Below are 22,658 nucleotides of genomic sequence, written 5' to 3'. Positions count from 1 at the left end.
ACGCCTCTCCTGACATGGCTATAGTTTGATGACCACTGTTGCTTTTAATCTCTTACTATGACTGTAAGTCACAACCCACGGGCCAATGAGAGGGGCTGGACCTACCGTAAGCGAGGCTGGTGAAATCAAACACCTGCTAGGCTGCACATCAACCAAACTCTCCAGCATTAGCCCAAACCTTCCCCTGCCACCAAGAGCTAATTTTAGCAGAATAAAAAAAGCAGCAGGTTGCAGCCAGTGAGGAAAATGCATTTGGAAGGACTGTCTACTGCAGCAAACAGCCTAGAAAGACCCAACAAGACAGCTCCCTCTGTGGTTTCCTTCCTTCCCAAGCCTGCCATCTGCCCTGGGGTGCTCCCACCCACCCCTGGATACAGACCCCTGGGCTGGAATATACTGGGTATGCAGTAGGCGCTGGGGCTTTGGGGACAGCATCATGTTCAGGTGCCACTAAGCACAGATTGCGAAGCCCGACACTCTAGTTAAGGACATTAAGAGTTTATTTCATCAAAATTGCAACATGTCTTCACGATAGCAGCAACTCATCATCTTCCCTCTGCCGTAACTTCTCACACACACCGTTCTTTCTAATTTATGTGGGGCCAAATTACACACAGATAATAAATGATTGCAGAAGCCAAAGTCGGTAGTCTATAAATAAACCGCGCACTCTCGCTCACGGGGAATGGGGAGCCGAGACAGGGTCTGCTCTTGACTTCTCTCGATCTATCAGTTACGTGAGAGCGAGTATTACAAAAAAGCCAGAAACAGAGCATCCCACGGGAAGTATAGCCAGTCCTGGCCTGCCTTGCTTCAGTGGGAGCCCAGCACGCGTGGCAGGGATACAGTGTTCTCACTACTGGGAGCTCAGCAGGGCAGGTCGGACCCTGGGTCACTGGTGTCTGGTTTGAGGAGTAGTGAGATGCTGAGCAGTGACCACACACATTCTATAGACGGGACTTGTCACCGAGCACAGAGTCTCAGCCTGGCCTCAGCCTGCGTTGGCCAAAGGGGCTGCAGGAGAGTCACGGGGGCCCAGTTGTCTGATAGATTTAAGTCCTGGCTTGGACAGCACAAAGTCAGGTCCTATAGCCCTATGGCTTCTGGAAGAGATGCCTGCATGGGGGCTTTCACTTAGGGGCTGAGGTGTGGCTCAGTGTGGAGTGTTTGCCTAGCTATGCCAGGCCCTGACTCCATTTCATTACAGTGGAGAAAAGAAAAGAAAACAATTTAAGCCAAAAAGATCCATAGAACTGAGTGGAAACATATTCTAAAGCCAAGAAAGTGGGTGTGGGATGGGGGGCAGGTAGGAGCTCAGGGATGTCATAGGAAGTGAGGGTTTTCCAGTATCAGGGCCAGACTGGTCATCTGGGCTATGCACATCACAGACACTTAGGTTCCTGTCCTAAGACAACTTAGGCTAGTTGGACCTTCACAGCCTGTTCCATGATTCTCCGTGATCTCCACCCACATGAGGATCTTGTTGACAAGTGGTTGTCACAGTGACTGCACCTCCCAGGGCTAAGTCATACCATCCCAAGAGCCTCCAGTGGCCACCCTGCCTAGCGGTGGAGACTTGGTGCGGTCACTAATGGGAAGAAATCAGTCTCCGCAGTGTGGTTGGTCTGATGTGTGACATGAGGGACATCCAGCAGGGAAAGCAGACCACAAGGGTAGCTGCACCTGCAGAAAACCAGGAGATGCAGATGCAGGTGGATGCCCAACAGGATGCCCTGGAGGAGGCAGGGGACAGTAGAGAGGCTTATGTCTGAAAAGGCTTTCTAAGGCTGTCTTTAGGTCCAGCAAGGCACAGCTTGCAAGAAATAGGCTGAGTCAGTTCCTAAGCAGTGGCTCCGTTAGGCTGTCTTCACAAGACTCCATACACAAGAGAGTGGGTGACTCCAGACAGGCAAAGGCAGAGACCCCAGAACTGGTGTACTGCTAGGGTGGGAGGTGGCCCAATTAGTGGCCCTTTACATGAAGATGTTCATTTCAGTTGGTGCTGGCCTCATTCCCCCACATAACCCAACTAGCTACCTCTGTTGACCCTCTGAAGACACACAGGACCTGAAATATCCCTCAGGACTCTGAGTCTCCATCGAGGCTGAGGCTATGCCCTCTTACGGCTGCCTCCTTAGGCCTCCTTTACCACAGCCTTGCTGGTGCAGTGTTCTGTGAACAGGATAACAAGGGAGGTTTACACTTAAGTGTCACCAAGGACTACTTTGTGCTCTGAGGTCCACAGAGGACAGAAGTGCCTACCGCATCAGGGAAGAAGGGCCACATCATCGCTGGCCACACCCCCCTGAGTCAACTTACAGTGCTAGGGAGACACTCGGCACAGTTATAGGTTGGGGTTGTAAACCCAGGCTGAGGCAGCAAGGAAAGGGACCCCATGATGGTGGCAAGGTGTGCATTTTTCTCTGCTACAGGGAAGGCACTCATTTTGAGTGGCAGCCACTCTGATCACACAGCGGATAGGTCCACACGGTGGGCAGAATGACTGCTCTTGTCCCATGGGCTTAATTTTGTAGATGCCGTGCCTGGCCGGGTCCCGTTGACCTACAAAACACAAAGGGAGGTGTGAAGATAAATTCAAGAGATAAAAGTTCATTCCATGTGAACACAAAAAGCTTTGGGCCTGGGACCATGTGAGGATCTGGGGTCCCACTTCTGAGACACAGACTCTGAATACCCAAAGGGTCCAGACCAGAACCCATGAAGGGTCCTAGCCCATCAAGACCAGGTTCTTTGGTTAATACCAGTCGGTCAGGTGAGCTCTCTTCATGGAACATGTCTTGCATCAGGAACTTGTGTGTGTGTGTATGTGTGTGTGTGTGTGCACGCGCGCGTGTGTATGTGGGGGTTGGGCTGTTAGACAAAACTAAGCTTCATCTTTGCTCTCTTGAGCTGTTTATTCCCGTGAAGGGGATAGACAATGGCCATTAGGCAAATGGCTGAGGTGGGAGTTTGGACATAAGTCAGCGACACTTTTACCTAGTGCCATCCAAGGAGGAAACCCTAGAGCAGTGGTTCTCAACCTGTGGGTCTCGACCCATTTGGAGGTTGTCTATCAGATATCCTATGTATCCGATATTTACATTATGACTCATAACCGTAGCAAAATTACAGCTACAAACCAACAATGAAAATAATTTTATGGCTGGGGGGAGGGATCAACACAACATGAGGAACTGCATTAAAGGGTTGCAGCATTAGGGAGGTTGAGAACTGCAAGGGGTTAGTAAATGGCAGAGAAGTGAACTGCATCTACACCCTTCCAGGGGCCTGGAGAAGAGGGTGCAGTGGGTGGAGCTCCGCGTTTAAACAATGGCTTGCAAGAAGCAAGCATCCTCCATTAAGCAGAGGCTATGTTTGTCTGCGAAGCAGACTTGCAGTTCGGTTGATATCCAGGTTTGCTGGTTCAGGTAACAGACACACTAACAAAGGCCCTGAGGATGGTGAGGGGGAAGAGGAAGGCATTTGGAACTGGTTTAGTAAAACCAGGGAAGGGGCTCAGGAAGACCTGTCCCATCATACTCACGATATCAGAACTGAAGGGCTTCGTGCTTGTGGTACGGCCAGAGCTGCTCGTGAGGGACCACACCTTGGTCTTATGCTTGAATGCAGCTCTCACCTTCAAAGGCAGAAGAAGGAGCCTTAGCGGGAACTCCAGAGGTTGGCATAGCAAATTCTCAGGGGTCATTGCCAACAGCCTCTAGAGACTTGCTCTGTCCTGAACCCCAAGCACCCCATGCAAGGGCAGGGCATCAAAGTTGGTACAGAATCAACATCGGAGTCAGTCAGTGGTTCCTAAAGAGAGCCTGACAAGGGTTGTATCACCCTAGACAACATTGCCCTTCTCTGTGCCCTCATGGAAGTGAGAAGCCACTTGGAGCTGTGAGGGGGTGAGATAGACGTACCTCTGAGTTTAGGAGACAGTGAAAAAGGAAGATGAAAAGGCCCTAGGAAGGAAGGGAAGAGAGCGTCAGAGCCACGCATGACACAAGGTCCCCCCAACACTCAATTCTGATGGTGACATGAGCACAGATCACTGTAGGGGGCTTGCTGTGACCTGGAGACTAAGGCTTGCAACCCCAGGGAAGGGGAGATTTCCAGATGGCTCAATTCAGGGACAGCCTAAGACCCTGATTGCCACCCCAACTTCCAAGCAGAGGACACCAGAATGCCTTAACTGCACCTTGGTGTTCACACCTGACAGGGATGATGGGAGCAGACCATGCTGCCAACCTGTTGACCTGCAGGCTCCCCTTACCTGCAAGGAGTTGAGCACAGCAAACATGTATTGGAAGACTAGGGCCCGGTCACTGACAGCAAGCACTCCAAACACCCATGAGGTTCCCAGGATGGGTAGCAACACAGCAACAGCCTTGGCTGTCAACCTGGAACAAGGGTGGTGGCATTCATGTTAGCGGTGGGCAGGCAGACTAGACCAGGAGGGCCTTGGGGTGCCAAGTCTGCTAAAAGAAGAAATGGCTCAGTGGGAAATGAGATTGGGTTGTCTGTGCACACTTGAGGGCATGATGCTTGTCACTGTAGCTCTGCAAACGCCAATCTGCTTTCCCAGAGTCTATGTACACCTGAAGCCCCTGGAGCCCATATAGGGCCAGCACTTGGTGGTGCTTCTGCAGAGAGAGGTATGGGTAAAGGGACCTCCTAGCTGAGCTCTGGGAGAGATGGTTGGTAGAATGAGGGTGGTAGGATTGCATATGTCCTGGACACAGTGCCAACCTTGGTACTACAGGGGCCAGGCTAAAATAGGAACAAAAACCTGTGCTGGGTATGAGAGCTGGGTATAGGATGGTGACCCTGACCACTGAAGGCCTTAGGGCTGAAGGTGGAGTAAGAAAGAACAGCCCCCGTCCTGGTCAGGTCACAGTGGGCAGGGGACAGACCCAGGATTCCCTACCCCTCAGAGGAAAGTGGACAGAAAGTGCTCCTGATGCTCCTGAATGTGCTTCCTCATTCAGGCACAGCCTAGAAGGTTCCAGGGACGGAAAAAGCCCAAGAGAGCTGCCACTTGTCAAGTTAATTTATGGGGTTTAAAATAATTATCTCATTGATTTGCTGTTGCCTGTTCATAGTTTTTTGCTCAATACACTGTTTTTAAAGTGACTTACAGGATACCAGTAGCCTGGCACCCCAGTTGTTATTGCAGGAGCTCCCAAACCACCTGTGAGGGGGCTCTCAGCCATGATCCTTAGGGTTCAGGATGCTGACAGTTCCTTATGGTCAAGGAAGACTATGAGTCTTGGGTCCATGAGTCCCAGGAGTGAATCACGTTCCACTGGGCACAAGGCCTGGCCATGATCACCATAGTATCTCCCCCCCCCCCATACACACACCAAACAGGAAGAAAGACACTCTCCCAAAGAGGACACTGGCCGCAGCTGTTCTGCCTCTGGGTGTTGCAGTGGGAGTGTGGATTTGAGCATGAAGCCCATTCAAAGGAGAGACACAGAATGGAAACTGAGCCCAGGAGGCTGTATCTCTGTGTATGGGGTATCTTATAGGCTCAGGACTTTGTGGTCACTGTGTCTCCTGCCACATCCAGTTGCTGTAGGTTTTTCTGATGTTTGCTATTGGCAGTCCCCAGTAGATAAACACCAGGAACCCAGGCAACCTCAATTGGCATGTCAGTTCTGTGGGAGGTGGGGTACTTCCAAAGACTCCTTCTTGGTAGCCCAGTGAGCGTGGAACACTGCTTTCTAGAATGCTCCCTCACATGGCATTCCAAGAAGAGGGCCCTGATAGTCCCTTTCTACTGTGAAGGAAGGGCAGAGGGACCCATTGCTGCAGAAACTAGTGGAAGTCAAATTTCCATCTCTAGAATCTTCGTTTCCCCTCCCTCCAGCTGTCTCTGATTCTGACTGGAGAAGTCCCCAGAGGACATCTTCGTATGGCTGCATTAAGATCTCATCTTGCGTCACCAGGAGTAAGGAGTGGAATCAGGGCCCAAATCAACCAAGACTGGTCATGCAGGTCTTGAAAATGCAGAGCCAGGCGAAGACTCAGGTGCTGGTCCCAGGAAGCAACCTTGTCCCTCCTGAAGCCTCAAGTGGCCCCCATGGGCAGTGCAGTGGGGTGTGGACACTCAGGGTCAACTTACTTGAAGGCACTAGGGTCCCCATGTATCTTGTAGTTGTCAGTGCTGACATGGGAAATGACCCTTGTCACAGCTACCAGGATGACAATGTTGACCTGCGAGAGAAGAGAGAGAGGAAGGCAGTGAGAGGCAGGGTCCACCCACAGGACACAGAGACATGCCCCGCCGTAGCCACTCCTCCGCCAACAGGGAACACAGCTGGGACAGATGCAAGGCAACTCTCTGGGCTTTCAGCAGGACAGATGCCACCTGAGCCTGCCCCACAAGCATCATGGCAGGAAGAATGAGTGTACCTTCGGGGTCAAATGAGTCAGTCAAAGCTCATCTCATGCTTGCTCACTCCATCTGACCTTGGACACCTCTATGGGTCTTGGGAATCTCTGCTTCCCACAAAGTGAGAAAGATGGGCTGGGGCAAACTGACCAGGGAAAGAGTAGATGCCTCATTTGTCCAGCCCTTATATGGCAGCTGGCTCGCACCACACACACACCCATGTGATGTTTGAAAGCCAAAGCAGTGGGGTGCGTCATCTGTACCCAGCACTGCCTCTGCTCCAGGGTGGGGACATGGGGACATGCTGCATGGCTCCCATGCTGGGCCAGCACTCAGGAGTCTCGACTCTAACCCAGCTCCTCCCCTCCTGGCAGCTCTCTTGAATCCTATCTGCTAAGCTGCACGGTGTGACTAGCCAGGGGAATGACTCACAGTCTCTTTCTGCTTGAGGGACCTCCAGTGGGTTGGGAGAGCCACACTGTAGCCAGAGCCCATTCCTTTAAGTGCTAAAATCTTCATGGTCATTAGGAAGCCAGCTACAGGCTCATGACCTTAGAACTGACAGAGCTTTCGCCATCAGGCCTCCCAGGGAGGCTGTTAGCCTGTCCAGCCTTGTGCACTGCCAGACCAGGCAGACCTGGAGAGGTCTGCAGTCAAGACCTCTGACCCCACAGCCTTGCAGCAACATGCCTGCATCCACAGCCTGCATCCATAGCCTGCATCCATAGCCTGCATCCATAGCCTGCATCCATAGCCAAGGTGACTGTGTCCCAGTTCATTCTGAGACCCCCTCTGATTTGGGGGGACTTGGGATGCTTTCCCCTCTCGGATTCCAACTGGTACTTTTCCGCTTCAGCCCTCTCCCTCGGCCTCCTCCCGGCTCCCATCCGTCATCTGGAGCCTTTTGTTAAAGGTTTTCAGCAGAGACAATGCTGGTCTGTGCTCCGCCAGGAAAATGAGGCACCGTGGGTACCTTGCCTGTCCTGTCTAGACTCTTGCTTATGCTACCGTCAGACATGAACAAAAGCTTAACCGTCACTTTCCCCTGGTGCCTTGTTGCCCTGGGTAACAACAGAGTCTCCTGAGGTCAGAGAAGATGAGAAAGGTTAATGCAGAACCAGCTAGCACAGTGCCACGCAGTGTCCAGTAATTCAGCTGCCCTCCAGCCTTCCCACAACTGATGACAGCGGCCAGAAAACCACATTTAACAAGAGCAAGAAGAGGCAGTGGGAGTTGTAAGCTGCTGGCTTTTAGACTCAGCTATGCTCCAAGTGGGACAGCGACAGAAGTCGGAGCGAGCTAGTTGTGGTGACTGATTCAAGGGGCAGGGGCGTCACCTCAGACCTCTACAGCCATTGACACCTGCGAGCATCCTGCTGTCTTCAGTCATGGTGCCCCAGGCTGTATGCCTCCATATCTTACAGAGCACCTACTGTGTCCCCAAGAGAGAGTGGAGAGGGAACAACCCCAGCACACAAAGTCATGGACCCTTCTGATCATCCTGAGATTCAGTAGATTAGGTGGGGGGCAGGGGCAATTAATAAATGCTTTTTTGTTTGTATGTTTTCAGTTCCTTTCCAGGGTGCTGGGTTTCTAATAACACAATTCTTCCTGCTGTCCCCCCTGATTGGGGGGGTGAGGTAAGAGCGATTCCCTTTCCCGTTGGCATGCTGCCAGCCTGCCCCTTTCAGTTTGGAAATTTATAGCTTAACTATCTCACACACCTGCAAAGGCTGTTGGCTAATGATTGGAAGCAAATTGGTTATGCACTGCGGGGCTCTCTATAGGTCAGACCTGTGACAAAGCCATGGTCCCTTTTCCTGCCTAAAGCCCCAAGGTCCTGTACCCCTTGAAGTAGACATTACTAGGGCAAAGATACAGATGGAGGTGCCCAGTCTGCAGAAAACCCTTGGTCATGGGGAAGCTAGTACCAGGTCTGCTCCCTTGAAGATAGTAGATGCTGGGGAGGTGGAGGAGTGGACGTGGGCAAAGATTGTTCATATATCCAGATCTTTTTCATATATCGTCTGGCTACTTTTTAATTTGGAGCAATTATAAATTAAAAGGAAAATCACTTGGAACTCATTTTCGGTGAACACACACGTCAACGGCATCTCTGGGGTGGGGTTCCAAAGATATTTAGCTGGGCTAGGTTCTAGTGACTCAGGGATGGCAATGGGCCTGGGGACAGGGATGCTGCCTGTGGGAGAGATTCTGATACCTTGTGTGAGGTCAGAGGTCATACCAGACAGTTCCTCATGTGAGTTGAGAAACTACATCATGACAAGCAGGTCACATGAGCTCACAGTCACAGCACCTTCTCATGACACTGGAAAAGGAGGCTCCATCTCAGATCTCAGATCAAAGACCAAGAGGTGTAGCTTCATGTTCCCAGTCTTGCTTCCTAAACCAGGCTGACAACAGGGCCCCCAACTCATGACAGAGTGTTTCATGCATGTGCAAATGTAACAGGCGGTAACTTCAGGACTTTTTGACTGAGCTGCTCAAGAACCACGGTGTCTCAGCACCAGCACGGCTGCTCATATTGCTCCATGCCCCACTCATCACCATTTCTCTTTTTTTTAATGTTTCTCTGGGTTTGATTTCTGCCCTCCACACAGCCTAGGACCTTGGACCTGGTCCACCATATCTGTAGCGACTTATCCACATCTGTGGATTTGCATCTGTTGCTGTGCCAGGACCATCCTGGCGGCTGTGGCACCGGGAGAGGCTGATCCGGCATCTGTGTAGGAATTCAAGCTAGTGGCTTACAGACAACATAATCTAGAATTTCACAGAACTACAAAACAGGATGGCCTCTTGACTCCATTCTGCTCACTCTGGCCCATGTTCTAGCAGAATTAGGGAGGCCTGGTTTGGTTGAGATGCTGTGTAACGTGACTGTCAGGGGCTTGCAGCAATTTGCGTGGCTTGTCAGGATGAGGACAAACTATTGAGGGCAAATAATAAAGGTACAATTCCAAGCTGTATTTCAGAATAGAAAAGGAAAACTGCACACCAGGCAGTCAAACCTAAAGCCGATCACAGGCCAACATGACCCAGGAAAAGATTACGGTGGCCTCTGGGGGACAAAGGAGGCATGGTAGGTGAAGTGAAGCCTCTGGGGTTGGGCCAAGCTCTGCAGCTCTGTCAGCTCTGGGTCATCTAGGAGCTTGTGGAAAACCACTGGGATGTTCACCAGCATTTTACGGGGAGAAGAAGCTATCCACATCTGCACACATATACACAATTTATAGTGTTGCCAGTGGTACACTGTGTCCAGAATTCCTGTGTCCGTGTCTGCCTGGGAACTCTAAAGCCACAGCCTTGTATGCAGCTCTGGAGTTATGTGTCTATAGCTCTCTACAGATGTGGATCTATGTGCCTATAGCTTTGTCTATAATGTGTCTATGTGCCTGTGTTTCTGTGTAGTCATGGATCTATGTGCCCATAGCTCTATATATCTGTGTGCCTATAATTCTGTGTCTGTAGCTGTGAATCTATGGACCTGTAGCTCTGTCTGTCTGTCTATCTATCTATCTATCTATCTATCTGGACCCATAGCTCCATGGATCTGGGGATCTATGTCTGTAGCTCTGTGTATTTATATACGTAGGAACCTGTAGCTCTGTAGCTCTGTGGATCTATGAGCCTACAGCCTTGTGGATCTGAGGATCTATGAGCCTATGGCTCTGCATCTGTATCTACCTACTCATGTGTCTATACTTGGCTTCTCGGGGAAGACAAGGACTTTGAATACTAGACTCCCTCTCTTTCTTATACCTGGAAGCACCGTCCTCCTCTCTTTGTTGAGACAGGCACAGCCCAATCCACCGTGGACCACAGTCTGCAGTACCCATTCTCTTCATGAAGTCTCTCTTCTTCCTGGGGGGTGGTAGTGTCCTTGCTCCTTGAGCTAACCTGCATTCCCTTGTGGCCAAGCTTCTCCCGCATAACCACAGACTATCACAGCGTTTTGAGGTGGGGTATTCGGAGAGGTGATATATTAAACTGAGGTCATTTGTATGGGTTGTACTCAAACAGAGCTGTGGCCTCCCACAGGCAAATGGCCAAGGAGAGAGGGAACCAGGGGAACTGACCCGCTGAGCTTTTGATTTCAGATAGCTGGCTTCTGGAACAGTAAGAAAATAATTTCCTTCATGTAAGTCCCTGGTCTATGGTACTTTCTTGCAAGATCTTGAGCAGATGAAGTCCTGGGGGAACTTCTGGTCCATTGGACAGGGCTTCATTTAGCATCATTAAGTGGGATGATGGGTCCTGATGCTGGGGGCTCAGTTCTGCTTTTCTCTTTAGCTCAAGGTCTCGGTGGCCAGCTACTGTGCACAACCTCCCTCACCTGCAGCCTAGCCCTCGCTAGAACAAGTAAAACTACACCTTCTGACACACATATCCTACTTTCTAAAATGACTCTACTTGAGAAGTTTGCAAACCAGTCAGGCGGTGGTAGTGCACCCTTTTAATCCCTGCACCAGGAAGGCAGGTGGATCTCTGGGTTCAAGGCCAGTATGGTCTACAGAGTGAGTCTCGGGACAGCTGGGGCCACACGGAGAAACCCTGTCTCTAAAAACTGGGCTGGAAATGGGGTTCTGCAGTTAAGAGAATGCACTGCTCTTGCAAAGGCCCTGAGGCTGGCTCCCAGCAGCTACACCGGGGGTCTCATAACGGACTGTAACTCCTGCTCTGAGGAATCCCGCGCTTCCAGCCTCCATGGGCTCCTGCACTCATACTCACGGGCACAAACCCGCGCAAAGATGCGTACATCCGCAACATTAAAAATAATAAAAATAAATCTTGAAAACTGTGCCAGCCGTGCAGGGTGGTTTTTTTTTTTTAATGCATATAAAGTCTAAGCTTGGGGAGGTAGTCCAACACTGCTCCCCAGGGAGCTGCCATTTGGGAGTATCCGCCCCACATTTTCTCAGCCATTTCCCACTTGCATGAGAATAAGTACCCATGGAGAGCTTTTACACAAATGGGGTCAGGCCACGCTTGACATCCAAAACTTGCTTCCTTCATTTGGAAGTAAGGCAGAGAACCACTGGGTGAATGAGGGCATGGCTCAGGAGGGCACAAACCACTCCATCTTCGGGGGGGGGGGGGGACAGGGGGCGGGGCACAAAAATGCCATTCCACCTCTTACCCCAGCACCCAGTCTGAGGCCTGGCAGTCAGCAGGACTGGCCATGGTGTGCCTCACACCAGAGATTGGCTACCTCTTTCTGCCAAGGGCTGGGTTGTAAATACTTTGAGCTCTGAAGGCTGCAGTGTCTGCTGCAGAGTGTCTCGGCACTGCAATCAGAACAGCTGCAGACACATTGTAAATCAGCAGGTGCGGCTATGGCCCAAAACCTGACCTCAAAGTAGGCGTGGTCATGTCTGTCACACGCAACCAACCCTGTCCTTTACCATGGAGCCCTTAGAGCAGTGATTCTCAGTCTTCCTAATGTGTGACCCATTCCTCACGATATGGTGACCCCTAACCATAAAATTATTTCTGTTGCTACTTCATAATTGTAATTTTGTTTCTGTCATGAATCATAATTTAAATGTCTGTGTTTTCTGATGGCTTTAGGGGGGGCCTGGGAAAAGGCCATTCAATCCCCCACCGACAGGACAAGCTTTAAACATCATATGGTATGACTGAGGACTTCCATCCCTGAGGTTAAGAATGACTAACATAGCCAGATAATGGTGGTGCATGCCTTTAATTCCAGAACTCAGAGAGGCAGAGACAGGAGGATCTCTGTGAGTTCAAGGCCAGCCTGGTCTACAGAGTGAGTTCCAGGACAGCCAGAGATGCACAGAGAAAGAAAGGAAGCCAGACCTCAAACACAAGCCCTCCCTTTCTTCATCCTACCCATAGGTGCCTTCACGCTGATGGTGCCCCCTGAGCCAAGAGGGACTGTGGACAAGTGGGAATCTCTACTGAAAATGCATTCACATTTTGACTGGCATGATGAGGGGTCCTGCTAAACCCCAGACAGTAGGAAGACTTGGTACCAACCTCTTGCCCTAGCCTCCATGAGGCCACCAAAACAACTTAAAGTGTCAGCTGGCCCTCCTGTAGGCCTGGGCACAGCACAGCTCTGGCATGGGAAGCTCCATGGCACTGTAATATGCTGTGGTCTCTACAAGATCCACTAAGGGGAAGAACCCCATGTGGAGGCCAGAGCTCTTTGCAGACAAGCCTGGAGGAGCTGGGCTCCACCTCGTTCCTAGTCTAGCCCTCACAGCCCTCCTTGAAGATGACTCCCACACTGAATGGGACCCTTTCTAGACCCTGGGAGCCTCCCTGCTGGGTCACTGCTTCCAAGTCCTCTGAGCTCCTTTTCCCAAGAGGCTGTGCAAGTTTGCCTAGGATAGAAGCCAAGCCCTGGGAGCCACCTCAGGGGACTGACCTGTAAACATAGATCCTGGGCCAAACCTCAGCCAGGACCCATCCTGGCTAATAACCTCAAAGCTGGTCCACCTCCACACCCCACCCCACCCCCAAGAACAGAAGAAATGACTTCCAGGACCCTGGGGCCTATGGACCCCACAGAGCAGAGCTTCCAGTGGGAAAAGGTGCAGCAAGCTCACCGGAGTAGAGCAGGAACTACAACAGTCACGTGTTTAGCAGCAGCCACATGTGTAGTGACAGTGGCTAGCCTCCCCGCCACAAAGGGTACTGTGATGCCAGTTCACTCTCTGCCCTCTGTAAACCCCCAGCCAAGAGAGGCGTCATTGTGCCCATCAGCACGAGGGCATCAGAGGAATTTCTATAAAGAAGAACGGGTCCAACCATTTGGCATCTTCCTCAATTTCCTTTATAATTTACTAACAGGGACCTACTTCAACTAGTGCCACTGAATGGGGACGGTCACACAAGTCATAGCCAGGAAAAGGAGAGGAGAGGGATGGGGTTATGACCTTCTTGGAGTGTGCGTGTAGATGTGTAGATGTAGGAATGCCCTCAGATGCATTCTAAGATTTCCCAGAGGTCACCCCACCCTTTATCTGGTGAGATGTGAGGTCTGGTGTCATCTGAGATGTGAGGACGACATGTGTGTGTGTGTGTGTGCGTGCGTGCATGTATGTGTGTGTGTGTGTGTGTGTGTGTGTATCTCCCACACACACAGCGCTCAGCTATCAAGATGGAACTGGGATACCCTATCTTGGGTAGCAAACCAACCTACTGAAGGCCATGTATCTCTATAAAGGGTATCCTTCGGCATTGGTCAGCAACTGCCCATGCTGGACCCATAAAGGACACAACACCATGCAAAAGTAGCAGGCTGGTGGGCAGAAGCTCCAGATCCCAGTTATGACTCAGTCTAAACAGGGGTGGTGATGGTGTCCCAACCCCTATGACTCAGTTGGCTCTATGAACTCCCACATCTCAACAGACATGAGCCTCAGCACACAAGCACTGGGGTCAGCAGGAGGAGGTAGCCATGGTTACAAGGATGTTGAATGGGTCTGGCTGCTCGCTAACTCTGGGGCACCTGCCGCAGAGAATAGCCACAGGGAAGATAAAGAGATCCTTAGGCAAGGGCTGGTGTCACGCTTTGAGCTATGTGGCCGATACCGGCACCTATGTGGCCGATACCGGCACCTATGTGGCCGATACTGGCACTTATACCCCTGACTGTCCTCGCTGCCTCTTGTCTTCACTTCACAATGTGAGTCTCCACTTACATGCAGGGTTCCCATGAGTCCCCTCTAGCACCCCAGCCTTGGGGTGCCAGGGCAGGCCTCTGGGCCTGAGCTCAGTGAGGTACACTGAGGAATTGGGGTTCCTGCAAACTCAGGGCTTTCCTGAGGCTATGGGGTAGCCAACGCCCAGGAGAGAAAGCAAGTATAAAAGATAAATGTCAGCATGATGCTATATCTTGGGGTGTATCCTCAGGGAGCCTGTAACAGTCCACATGGCTCTTCCCCCGACCTGCCTGACTCTGTTCATGAAGTGGGGAGGTGGGAGGACTTACCACAATGACCAGCAGGGCAGGGCCCACAAAGGCCCAAATGGCACCGCTCCCCAGTGACAGCCAGCAGCTGTGGAGAGAAAAGAGTCACTTGGGTAACCTTGTCCACCCTCCACACAGGCACCTCCACCCCAACGGTCCTCAGCAACTACAGCGGCAGGGCCGCAGCACAGTGAAAGAATTAATCGGCTCCAGGAGCTGCTATGACACCCACGCTTCATCCAATCACTTCCGTGGTGACCTCAGGGGTTTTTTTTCTTGGAGAGGATTTCTCAGAATTGATGTCTAGATCAGCCACCTCTGGGGAGCTCAGCCAGAACCCAGGGTAGATTTCTGCTTCGTTACCACAATAAACAAAAGCCATACCGTGGACTGGCTCGCGTCTTTGCAGAGCAAGTCAAATGGTGGCCAGGGAGGCGCCTTCAGCGGGGCTCAGGGAACTGGTTGGTCACACACATGCACACACACACACACACACACACACACACACACACATTCCCATGCACAGGCAAAGTTCCAGTGCATCCCAGCAATTGCTCAAACATGCCGAGGTGCGGCGACTAGGGTGTGGGAGTCTACCTGTTCTCAGAGACATGGCCCCTAACTCAGGCAACATGGCCAGCTTCCCCACAGGGTTCTGTGTCCTTCCAGTGCTGGGGTGGAGTCTAAGAATGTCATCTTCTCAATCCTGGACACTAATACTCCTTCTTCATGACACAACTGGGACCCACTGAGACAGCAGGAAAGAGGGCAGCCCAGACCTCCCAGCCAAGTGAGGGATACAAGACCCATCGGCCTGTGCTCTCCAGACTGTGCTCATTTGCATATTCTCATATTCCCTCAGCCAGATGCTGTCTAGTCCCTAATACCCAAGAAAGGCCTGAAGGTCACAGACATGGGCTTCACAGGTGACTAGAGCCATGCAGCTGGAAGAAGCACATGGATTAAAAAATTCCCATCAGAAGGATTGGGGGTAAAAAGAACTTTCTGTCGGGCCTCCTTACAAACTGAGTTCAAATCCCAGGACCCATGCCATGAAAGGAAGGGACTGACTTCTGAAGGGTGCCCTCTGACCTCCACATGTGTGCCATGGCATGTGTGTACATGCACATATGCATGTGCATACAAGTACATTTGCACACATACACACAAACACACACACACACTAAATAAATAGATGCAAAAAAGAAGAGGAAACCTGGAACATTGTAATATCCATATTGAGGTTCTTTTTTGTTGGTGTTTTTTTGTTTGCTTGCTTTTGTTTTTATTTTTGTTTTCAAGACAGGGTTTCTCTGGGTAGTCCTGGCTGCGCTGGAACTTGCTTTGTAGACCAGGCTGGCCTCCAACTCAGAAATCCTCCTGCTTCTGCTTCCCGAGTGGTGGGATTAAAGGTGTGTGCCACCACTGCCTGGCTCCCATTGCTGGTTCTAAGAGCGTAAGAGGATTGCTATTCTGCGCAGGCCTGGGGTAGCCAGCGGATGCTCAGTCTCCACCCAGGTGAATGTGGGCATCTGAGACAGTGGGCACCTTCCAGTGGGCATCCTCCTCTACAGGAGGCCTGCCAATCATATGGCATGTTCAGGGGACAGAGGGTCACTCACCTGTCACTTGTCCCATAACTGTCCATAGAGGATGACACGGAGATGATGCAGATGAGGAGAGGGCACCCTGCGGAGAGATGGAGTGTCACGTGGCATGTTTCCATCCCTTCTGTCCACGGACATGTGTGCTCAGCTCATAGCTGCCATGTGCCGTGGAGGCTATGGCTGAGCACTGGGCCCAGAGCGCTGTTAGACACAAAGAACTCGCAGGCTAAGCCAGAGGTCACACATGGTCTCACTCACAGGCGCCTAGGGGTCTGTCACAGTCCAGTGCTTGGGGCAGGGTGGTTCATGGTGACAAGAAGGAATGCTTGGTGTCCTCTGTTTTGGCCACAATTCCTAGCTAGCTCAAATTGACTTACAAGAAGCATGTACGAGTGTGTATGTTAACAGGGATGTGTGTCCTGGACATTCAGTAGGCAGAGGCCCAGGCCTCTGCGGAACACCCCACACTCCACAGGTTGGCTCCCTAGGGTGGTTTGAATAGGAATGGCCCCCAAAGACTCGCGTGTTTGAATGCTTGACCTATAGGGAGCGGCCCTTATCGTGTGATGTTAAGGGCTAAACATCTGAAACTGTAAGCCAGCCCCAATTAAATGTCTTTCTTTATAATAGTTGCTTCGTGGGTGGTGGTGGTGCATGCCTTTAGTCCCAACACTCAGGAGGCAGAGGCAGGCAGATCTCTGTGATTTTGAGGCCAGCTGGTCTACAAAGGCTAGTTTCAGGACAGCCAAGGCTGTTACACCAGGAAATCCTGTCTTGAAATATTAAATAAATAAATAAATAAATAAAATCATTTTTATAAATATATGATTTCCAGTTTAGTATTTTTAATAGGATTCCTGGGTGTGAGAATAAATGGGTCTCTGGTTCTTGGGCCTTCTCTTGGCTTGTCCTATCCTTCAATGTGATAGTTTTTGTTTTATCTTATTATATCTTATTTTGTTATATTTTTAAGAAATAAATGAATAAATGAAAGCCTAGCCAAAAAAAATAGTTGCTGTGGTCATTGTTCCTAGTCACAGCAATAGAACCTAAGATACTCCCTAAGAGAGTGTGAGGACAAAAACCACTCCATAGTCACAGGGGAAGGAAGCAAGCCAGGACCTTGATAGTCTAAGACTAGACTATCAAATATACGGTCTCCACGCTGCCAGTGTTTGAGCCCATAACGCTCCAGCCAGCCATTCTGCTCCACATCTATGGGGTCCAGAGACTGGCTCCTTCCTGGCTCTCAGGCATGTGACCCATGACTGTCATAGGGGACCGTCAATCCCCCCTTGACCATAGGATTTATTGAAGATGGACATATGACCTGGATAAACCAATAAGACTCCAGCAGGGACTCAAAAGCAAGATTGCCTTAAAGAAGAACTCTCTCCTCATGGCATTGGGGAGAGGGCAAGGACATTGGTGGGACGGGTGGGGCTTTCCAGCTACCTTGGCATGGTGGGAAGTTCAGGAAAGCTCAGGGCACTGCCAGAGAGAACATCAAGAAAGGCAAATTTACGTTGTGCGAGTCCAAGGATCAAGACCCGAATGTAACTACCATGGACCTTTTTTGGCCAATTGAACCATTCAGTTCCCTTTGTGCCTAAGCCACTTTGAGCTGGATTTGTTTTTTAAAAACAGAAACAAAAACTTCAGCGAGGTCTAAGAACAAACTAGAAAAACATCTAGACCAGCAATTCCCACAGCATTCCGTCTCCCTGCCAAGCAAGAACTCCAGGTCAAACTGCTCTCAGAGCCATGCAGCCCAGAGCGAGCTGACTGCTCCCTGCACTTCACAGGTTTAGGGGATTTATATATATTCAGACCAGACGTGAGCCCCCACAAGGAGAAAGTTGCTCAGCGTTCTTCAGCTCAGCTATGGTGTGGAGTTTCACTCTGAAACATGACTGCGCTTCCCCCCAACATATGTGAACTTTCAGGCTGAGCCTCTCGAAGTCTGCAAACATTTCCAACCACTGAACATTTCCACAGGCTAGGGATCTGGTTCCTTTGCTTCCTCCGCGGGGGGCCAAAGAGCCAAAGGAACTGACTTCATACTCCACCATAAGATCCCTCCAAGGAGAAAGGGCTCTAGAGAAGAGGTTCTCAACCTGGGAGCAGGGGGAGTCACATGACCCTTTCACAAGGGCCACATATCAGTAGCAAAATTACAGTTATGAAGTAGCAACAAAGATAATTTTGATTGGGGGGGTCATCACAACGTGAGGCGCTGCATTAAGGGGTCTCACCGTTAGGAAGACTGAGAACCACTGCTCTAGAGGAAACTACTTTCCAGCTTCACCCAGATGTGTGAGAGGAGTCCAGTGTCTCTGCCCCACAGCTCTCTAGTGCCCCCTGCAGATGGGGAGCTATTCATGCCTCCGTTCTCTCCATCAGAATTGCCGTTTGGAGTCTAGCTTCATCTTTTAAGACGTTTCCCCCACATCCTTTGCCTCTGAGGCAAGGAGCCGTTTAAACCCAAAGACATGAGACATCAGGGGTCTCTGAACACAGTGGCCAGCCCAGGAAACGACCATTGCTGTGGACCCGAATCACCCTCAGCTGTCCCTGCAAGTGCCGCTGGGCAAAGATGGCCGCATCTCCGTGGTGATTGGAGGAAATGTGAGCGGTGACTCTCTGCTCCCCGCTGGATGCAGCCACAGCCTCAAGCATCAAGAAGGCACCGAGGCCAGCCATGATGCAGCGTCCCCAGGCTCTGGAAGGCACATCTCTTAGGTCAGGCTCTCACAGGCCACCCAAGACGGCGACATTGTCTCTGATACTTTGGATGATTGACCTGGACCCAGGTCATGACTGTATGTCATCACATGACTGATGAGCAGCCAGGGGGCAGCAAGAGGATGGATAGATTGCTCAGGAGACGGTGGAAAACCCGGGGGCTTCATCCACCCATCTACCCCGCTCATTCCCTCTCTCTCCCTTTCTCTTTATCGCTCTCCTTTCCTTCTTCCTTTCTTTTATCCGTGTGACCTGCTTTGGGAATCTGATTATGTGTCTTTTGGGTCCGAAATTAGAAAGAAAAGTTTACAGAGGGAAAAACAAGGACAGTAGACACAGACAAAAGACCTCAAAGGGAAGAAGCCTGGGTCGTGGGATCAAATGACACCTTGCTCCCTTCCTGAGGACACACCAAACCTGCTGTGCAACCTCAGGGAGCCGGCTGGACCTCTCTGGGCACCCATGCTCTCATTTATGAAATGGAGATCACATGGGACAAGGACCACGTGAGATGCATATGAACGGTAAAGCCCTCGTGTGTGACACTGATCCCTGTCCTAAACAGCATCCTGGGTGACTCAGGTTCCCCAGCTGCTCCTACAGTCTCATCCGAAACTGTCTTCCCCCAAAACCCCAGCAAACTTGTGCTGCTCTTTTGTGGGCCATCTGGGTCCTTCTGGACCTGTCACTGCAAACATCGCCTCCCTGGGTTGAGATGCGCTCCTCTCAGGAACAGAGAGGCTTTTCAGAGGGCCTGGCCTAATGCCATCCCTAGATTTGGCCTCCTAAGATTCTGGTTGGGGTAACAGACATATCTGGGGAACTACTACTAGGGAATGCTTGGACACCTCCCGAGAAATTACTGAGGCCGCCTTTCCATGTTTGCTGTTGTTCCACCTGTGACAAGTATGCACTCTGCACGGCGAGGCTCCTGGGACCTTGTTCTGCATGGCAGGCTGGAATGCCGTGTGCTTTTCACAGGTCCAGCACTGAATTCCCAGCACTGGTTCTGGTGGTGACCTCTCCACTCTGGACTCCAGGCTCTTGACCCTCTCGCTGGCACTGTTCAGGATGGACTGGTCTCAAAAACCCCAAGCCAGTGCTTGGCATTTGTACTGGCTAATTTTCTGACAACTTGGCACCAGCTAGAGTCAACAGGGGGCAGCCTCGGTTGAGAATGCCATAGGATCCAGCTGTAAGGCATTTTCTTAATTAGTGATTGCGGGGGGTGGGGGAGGGTCCAGCCCATGGTGGGTGGTGTCATCCCTGGGCTGGTGGTCCTGGGTTTATAAGAAAACAGACTGAGCAAACCATGGAGAGCAAGCCAGTAAGTAACACCCCTCCATGGCTTCTGCATCAGCTCCTGCCTCGCGGCTTGAGTGCCTGTCCTCACTGTCTCTGATGAGGAACTGTTACATGGGCCTGTGAATGAAATAAACCCTTTCCTCCCCAAGTTGATGTTTGGTCATGGTGTTTCATCATAGCAGTAATAACCCTAACACGGACAGCATTTAAACCCAGCCAAAGGTAGGAAGCTGGTTATTACCACAGCGTCACTCAGCAGGCCCTGATTAATAACCCACCACTGCACAGAGGCTGAGCTGGCGTCCTAAATAAAAATGTAAAGGAAGGCAGGCCTGGAACGGGCTTCGATGGGGTCTCGCTCCAGATGATGGGGGGAGTCACAGAAGACATCAAGTTCAATAGAGAACAATAAACCTCGTGACATCTCTTAGGGCTGAGTTGGTAATCAAATTCCAGCTGGCTCCATCAAAATGCAGGCACCAGAGTCCCTCGTCTCCCTGGGGACACAACCTGTTCCCCTCCCTTCCACAAACTCCTGTCCCCAGCTCAGGGCACGGCTGCCAGCAAACCTGTAACTGATTCCATGCCTCCCTGCCTCACCTCAGCTTCCAAACAGCATTAGATTTCTAAAAGCTTCGATTATGCGCAGGGTGAAGCACCGCCAGGGAGCGATCTGAGGTGAAGCAGCTACGTTTCCTGGGGTCTCTGCCTGCAGTGGGGTCTCCTGGGTCAGTTCCAATTCCTTCTTCATTAGGGGCTGGGGGCTAAAAACCCTGCTGCCTGCAGACTGACTGTACTTAGGCCCGAAGCCAACCTAGCCCTGGCAAGATGAAAGACACAGTTCACGGGCTCCTGAAGAAATTAATTAAAGGCAGGATGGTGGGAAGATGGATGGAGGCTGCGGGGGTCAGAGCTGCCTGGAGTTCTGTTTGTAGAGAGCTTGTATCAGGGCTACAGACTGAGTTCTGTGAGGACCACATGTGTGGGCATCAGAAGATGCCAGGTTCTGCCACACTGGGAAGCAGGATGCCCTGCCTCCTCGGTTTTCAAAGGGACTTTGCCATTTGTAGGTAATGGCCCTCGGTGTTTTGATATCGACCAATGGCTCGTTTTTCTCCAGTACTGGCAGACCAAGTAAAATATTCCTCCAGGGTGGATAGAGTGGATTGTCACACACTCGCACACCAACACACACCCATTTACAATCTGCTCACACACCCATCACACCACACACCCACTCACACACCCATTCACACACTCACCACTCACAACCCACCCACGCACCCATCACACACCTATCCACACACCCACGCACACATCCACACACGCTGTCTATCAGTCCCAAGCACCTGGCCCTCTCTAGCAGAATGACCAGTTTCCATGAAGAAATTAGTAAGCTACAGTAGGTAGTCATCCACGTCTATTTCTAGATCTTTCCTAAGTGAAGTCAGAAGTCACAGGAAGGAACCACCCTCCAATTTGGGCAATCGGGGGCCTGAGGGAGCAGGTCACATCTGAACCAGCCTCGCTGAAGGGATGGAGAGCAGGGGATGCCCAGCCTTGTGCCATACATATACTGAAACTGTAAGCAGTCAGGTTGAACAGGAACAGTGATAAACTAAGTAGTCACGCTGAGTGGGAACCATGGGGACAGTGGGTACCAGCTGCATGGCCTGCAGCCGTAGGAGGTAGCTGCCCACCCACATTCTCTACTCTTGTCTCTCCTGGGAATCCCCAGGAAAGTGTCAAGTGTCAACGCCTCCACTTCGGTCTCAAATAAATGACATTTGCCAACTTGAAGCGCACACAGTAAACACGGTTAATCTGCTGTTTGCATAATGAGGGCTGAGGAAATTAAACCCATTTGAAGGGAAGTGGAAAGAAGCAGCAGGTCCCTGACGCCTGGCCCGTGTTTTATAACAATTGCGAAAGCGGTGGGTGCCCATCCTCTGTGCGACACTGGCAGGAAGCAGATCCACTGTGCTGGCAGGGAATCCCTGGGATGAGCAAGAGTCAATACAGCCAACAAGCTGAGACCAGGACGCTGCACAGGCCGTGGCCCAGTGAGACTACAGGTGATAAGAATTTGACTTTTGCAACTTTCAAAGTCCCTGTAAACTTTCCTAAGTGTGTGCATCAGATTGAGACAAACCATCTCAAGGATGTCTACAAAATCCATGTAAGAATAGGGAGGCCAGGGACACTTGAGTAGCTTACCTGCTTAACTGGCTGGTGATACAGCCAAGGCTCAGCCCTACCCATGCTCCCCAGCCCAGGCCTGCAGGATCTTCGTGGGAGATAGAGCCAAAATCCCTAGCCCTCAGCTCTATATTAGAAAGCTCCATTCGAAGGAAGCCATTGACGCCCACGCTGCTTGCCCACCTCCAACCCTAGTCCGAAGGGTGCTCATCTATACAGATGTGGCGGCTATCTGTGTCCTACCTCAGCTGACTCTTAGGATAGAGAGGAGCTCTGCAGATCAGAGGCCACTGTCCCTTCCCAGAGACCTACAAAACACAGCATGACACCAGGTGGGCACTGTCCTCCCTCTGTCCCTGCTCTCTCACGCCCCGCTAGGAAAGGCCAGTCCAGGACCAGCGACAAGCCTTTCAAGCAACAGGGCAGCGAGTCAGCC

The 22,658-nt window shown here is 51.1% G+C and overlaps 1 protein-coding gene across 5 annotated transcripts in view; it reads right to left on the bottom strand.

The window, feature by feature from the left end:
• Window positions 1-482: 482 nt before the first annotated feature.
• Adgrd1 (adhesion G protein-coupled receptor D1) overlaps window positions 483-22,658 on the bottom strand; it is a 118,747-nt gene continuing 96,571 nt past the window's right edge. For all 5 annotated transcript variants that reach the window (XM_038345416.1, XM_038345413.1, XM_038345415.1 and 2 more), the window contains 7 exons: window positions 15,989-16,055; window positions 14,388-14,454; window positions 6,131-6,222; window positions 4,277-4,403; window positions 3,924-3,965; window positions 3,545-3,637; window positions 483-2,562 (listed from right to left, as the gene is read on the bottom strand). In XM_038345416.1, the coding sequence (XP_038201344.1) occupies window positions 2,467-2,562; window positions 3,545-3,637; window positions 3,924-3,965; window positions 4,277-4,403; window positions 6,131-6,222; window positions 14,388-14,454; window positions 15,989-16,055 (584 nt within the window). In that variant the 3' untranslated portion in view covers window positions 483-2,466. The remainder of the gene's footprint in view (window positions 2,563-3,544; window positions 3,638-3,923; window positions 3,966-4,276; window positions 4,404-6,130; window positions 6,223-14,387; window positions 14,455-15,988; window positions 16,056-22,658) is intronic.

The sequence above is a fragment of the Arvicola amphibius genome, chromosome 10 (genome assembly GCF_903992535.2).
Source record: "Arvicola amphibius chromosome 10, mArvAmp1.2, whole genome shotgun sequence".
Taxonomy (NCBI): Eukaryota; Metazoa; Chordata; class Mammalia; order Rodentia; family Cricetidae; genus Arvicola; species Arvicola amphibius.
The sequence above is the reverse complement of the archived record's forward strand: the minus strand, read 5'-3'. Positions and strand labels throughout refer to the sequence as shown.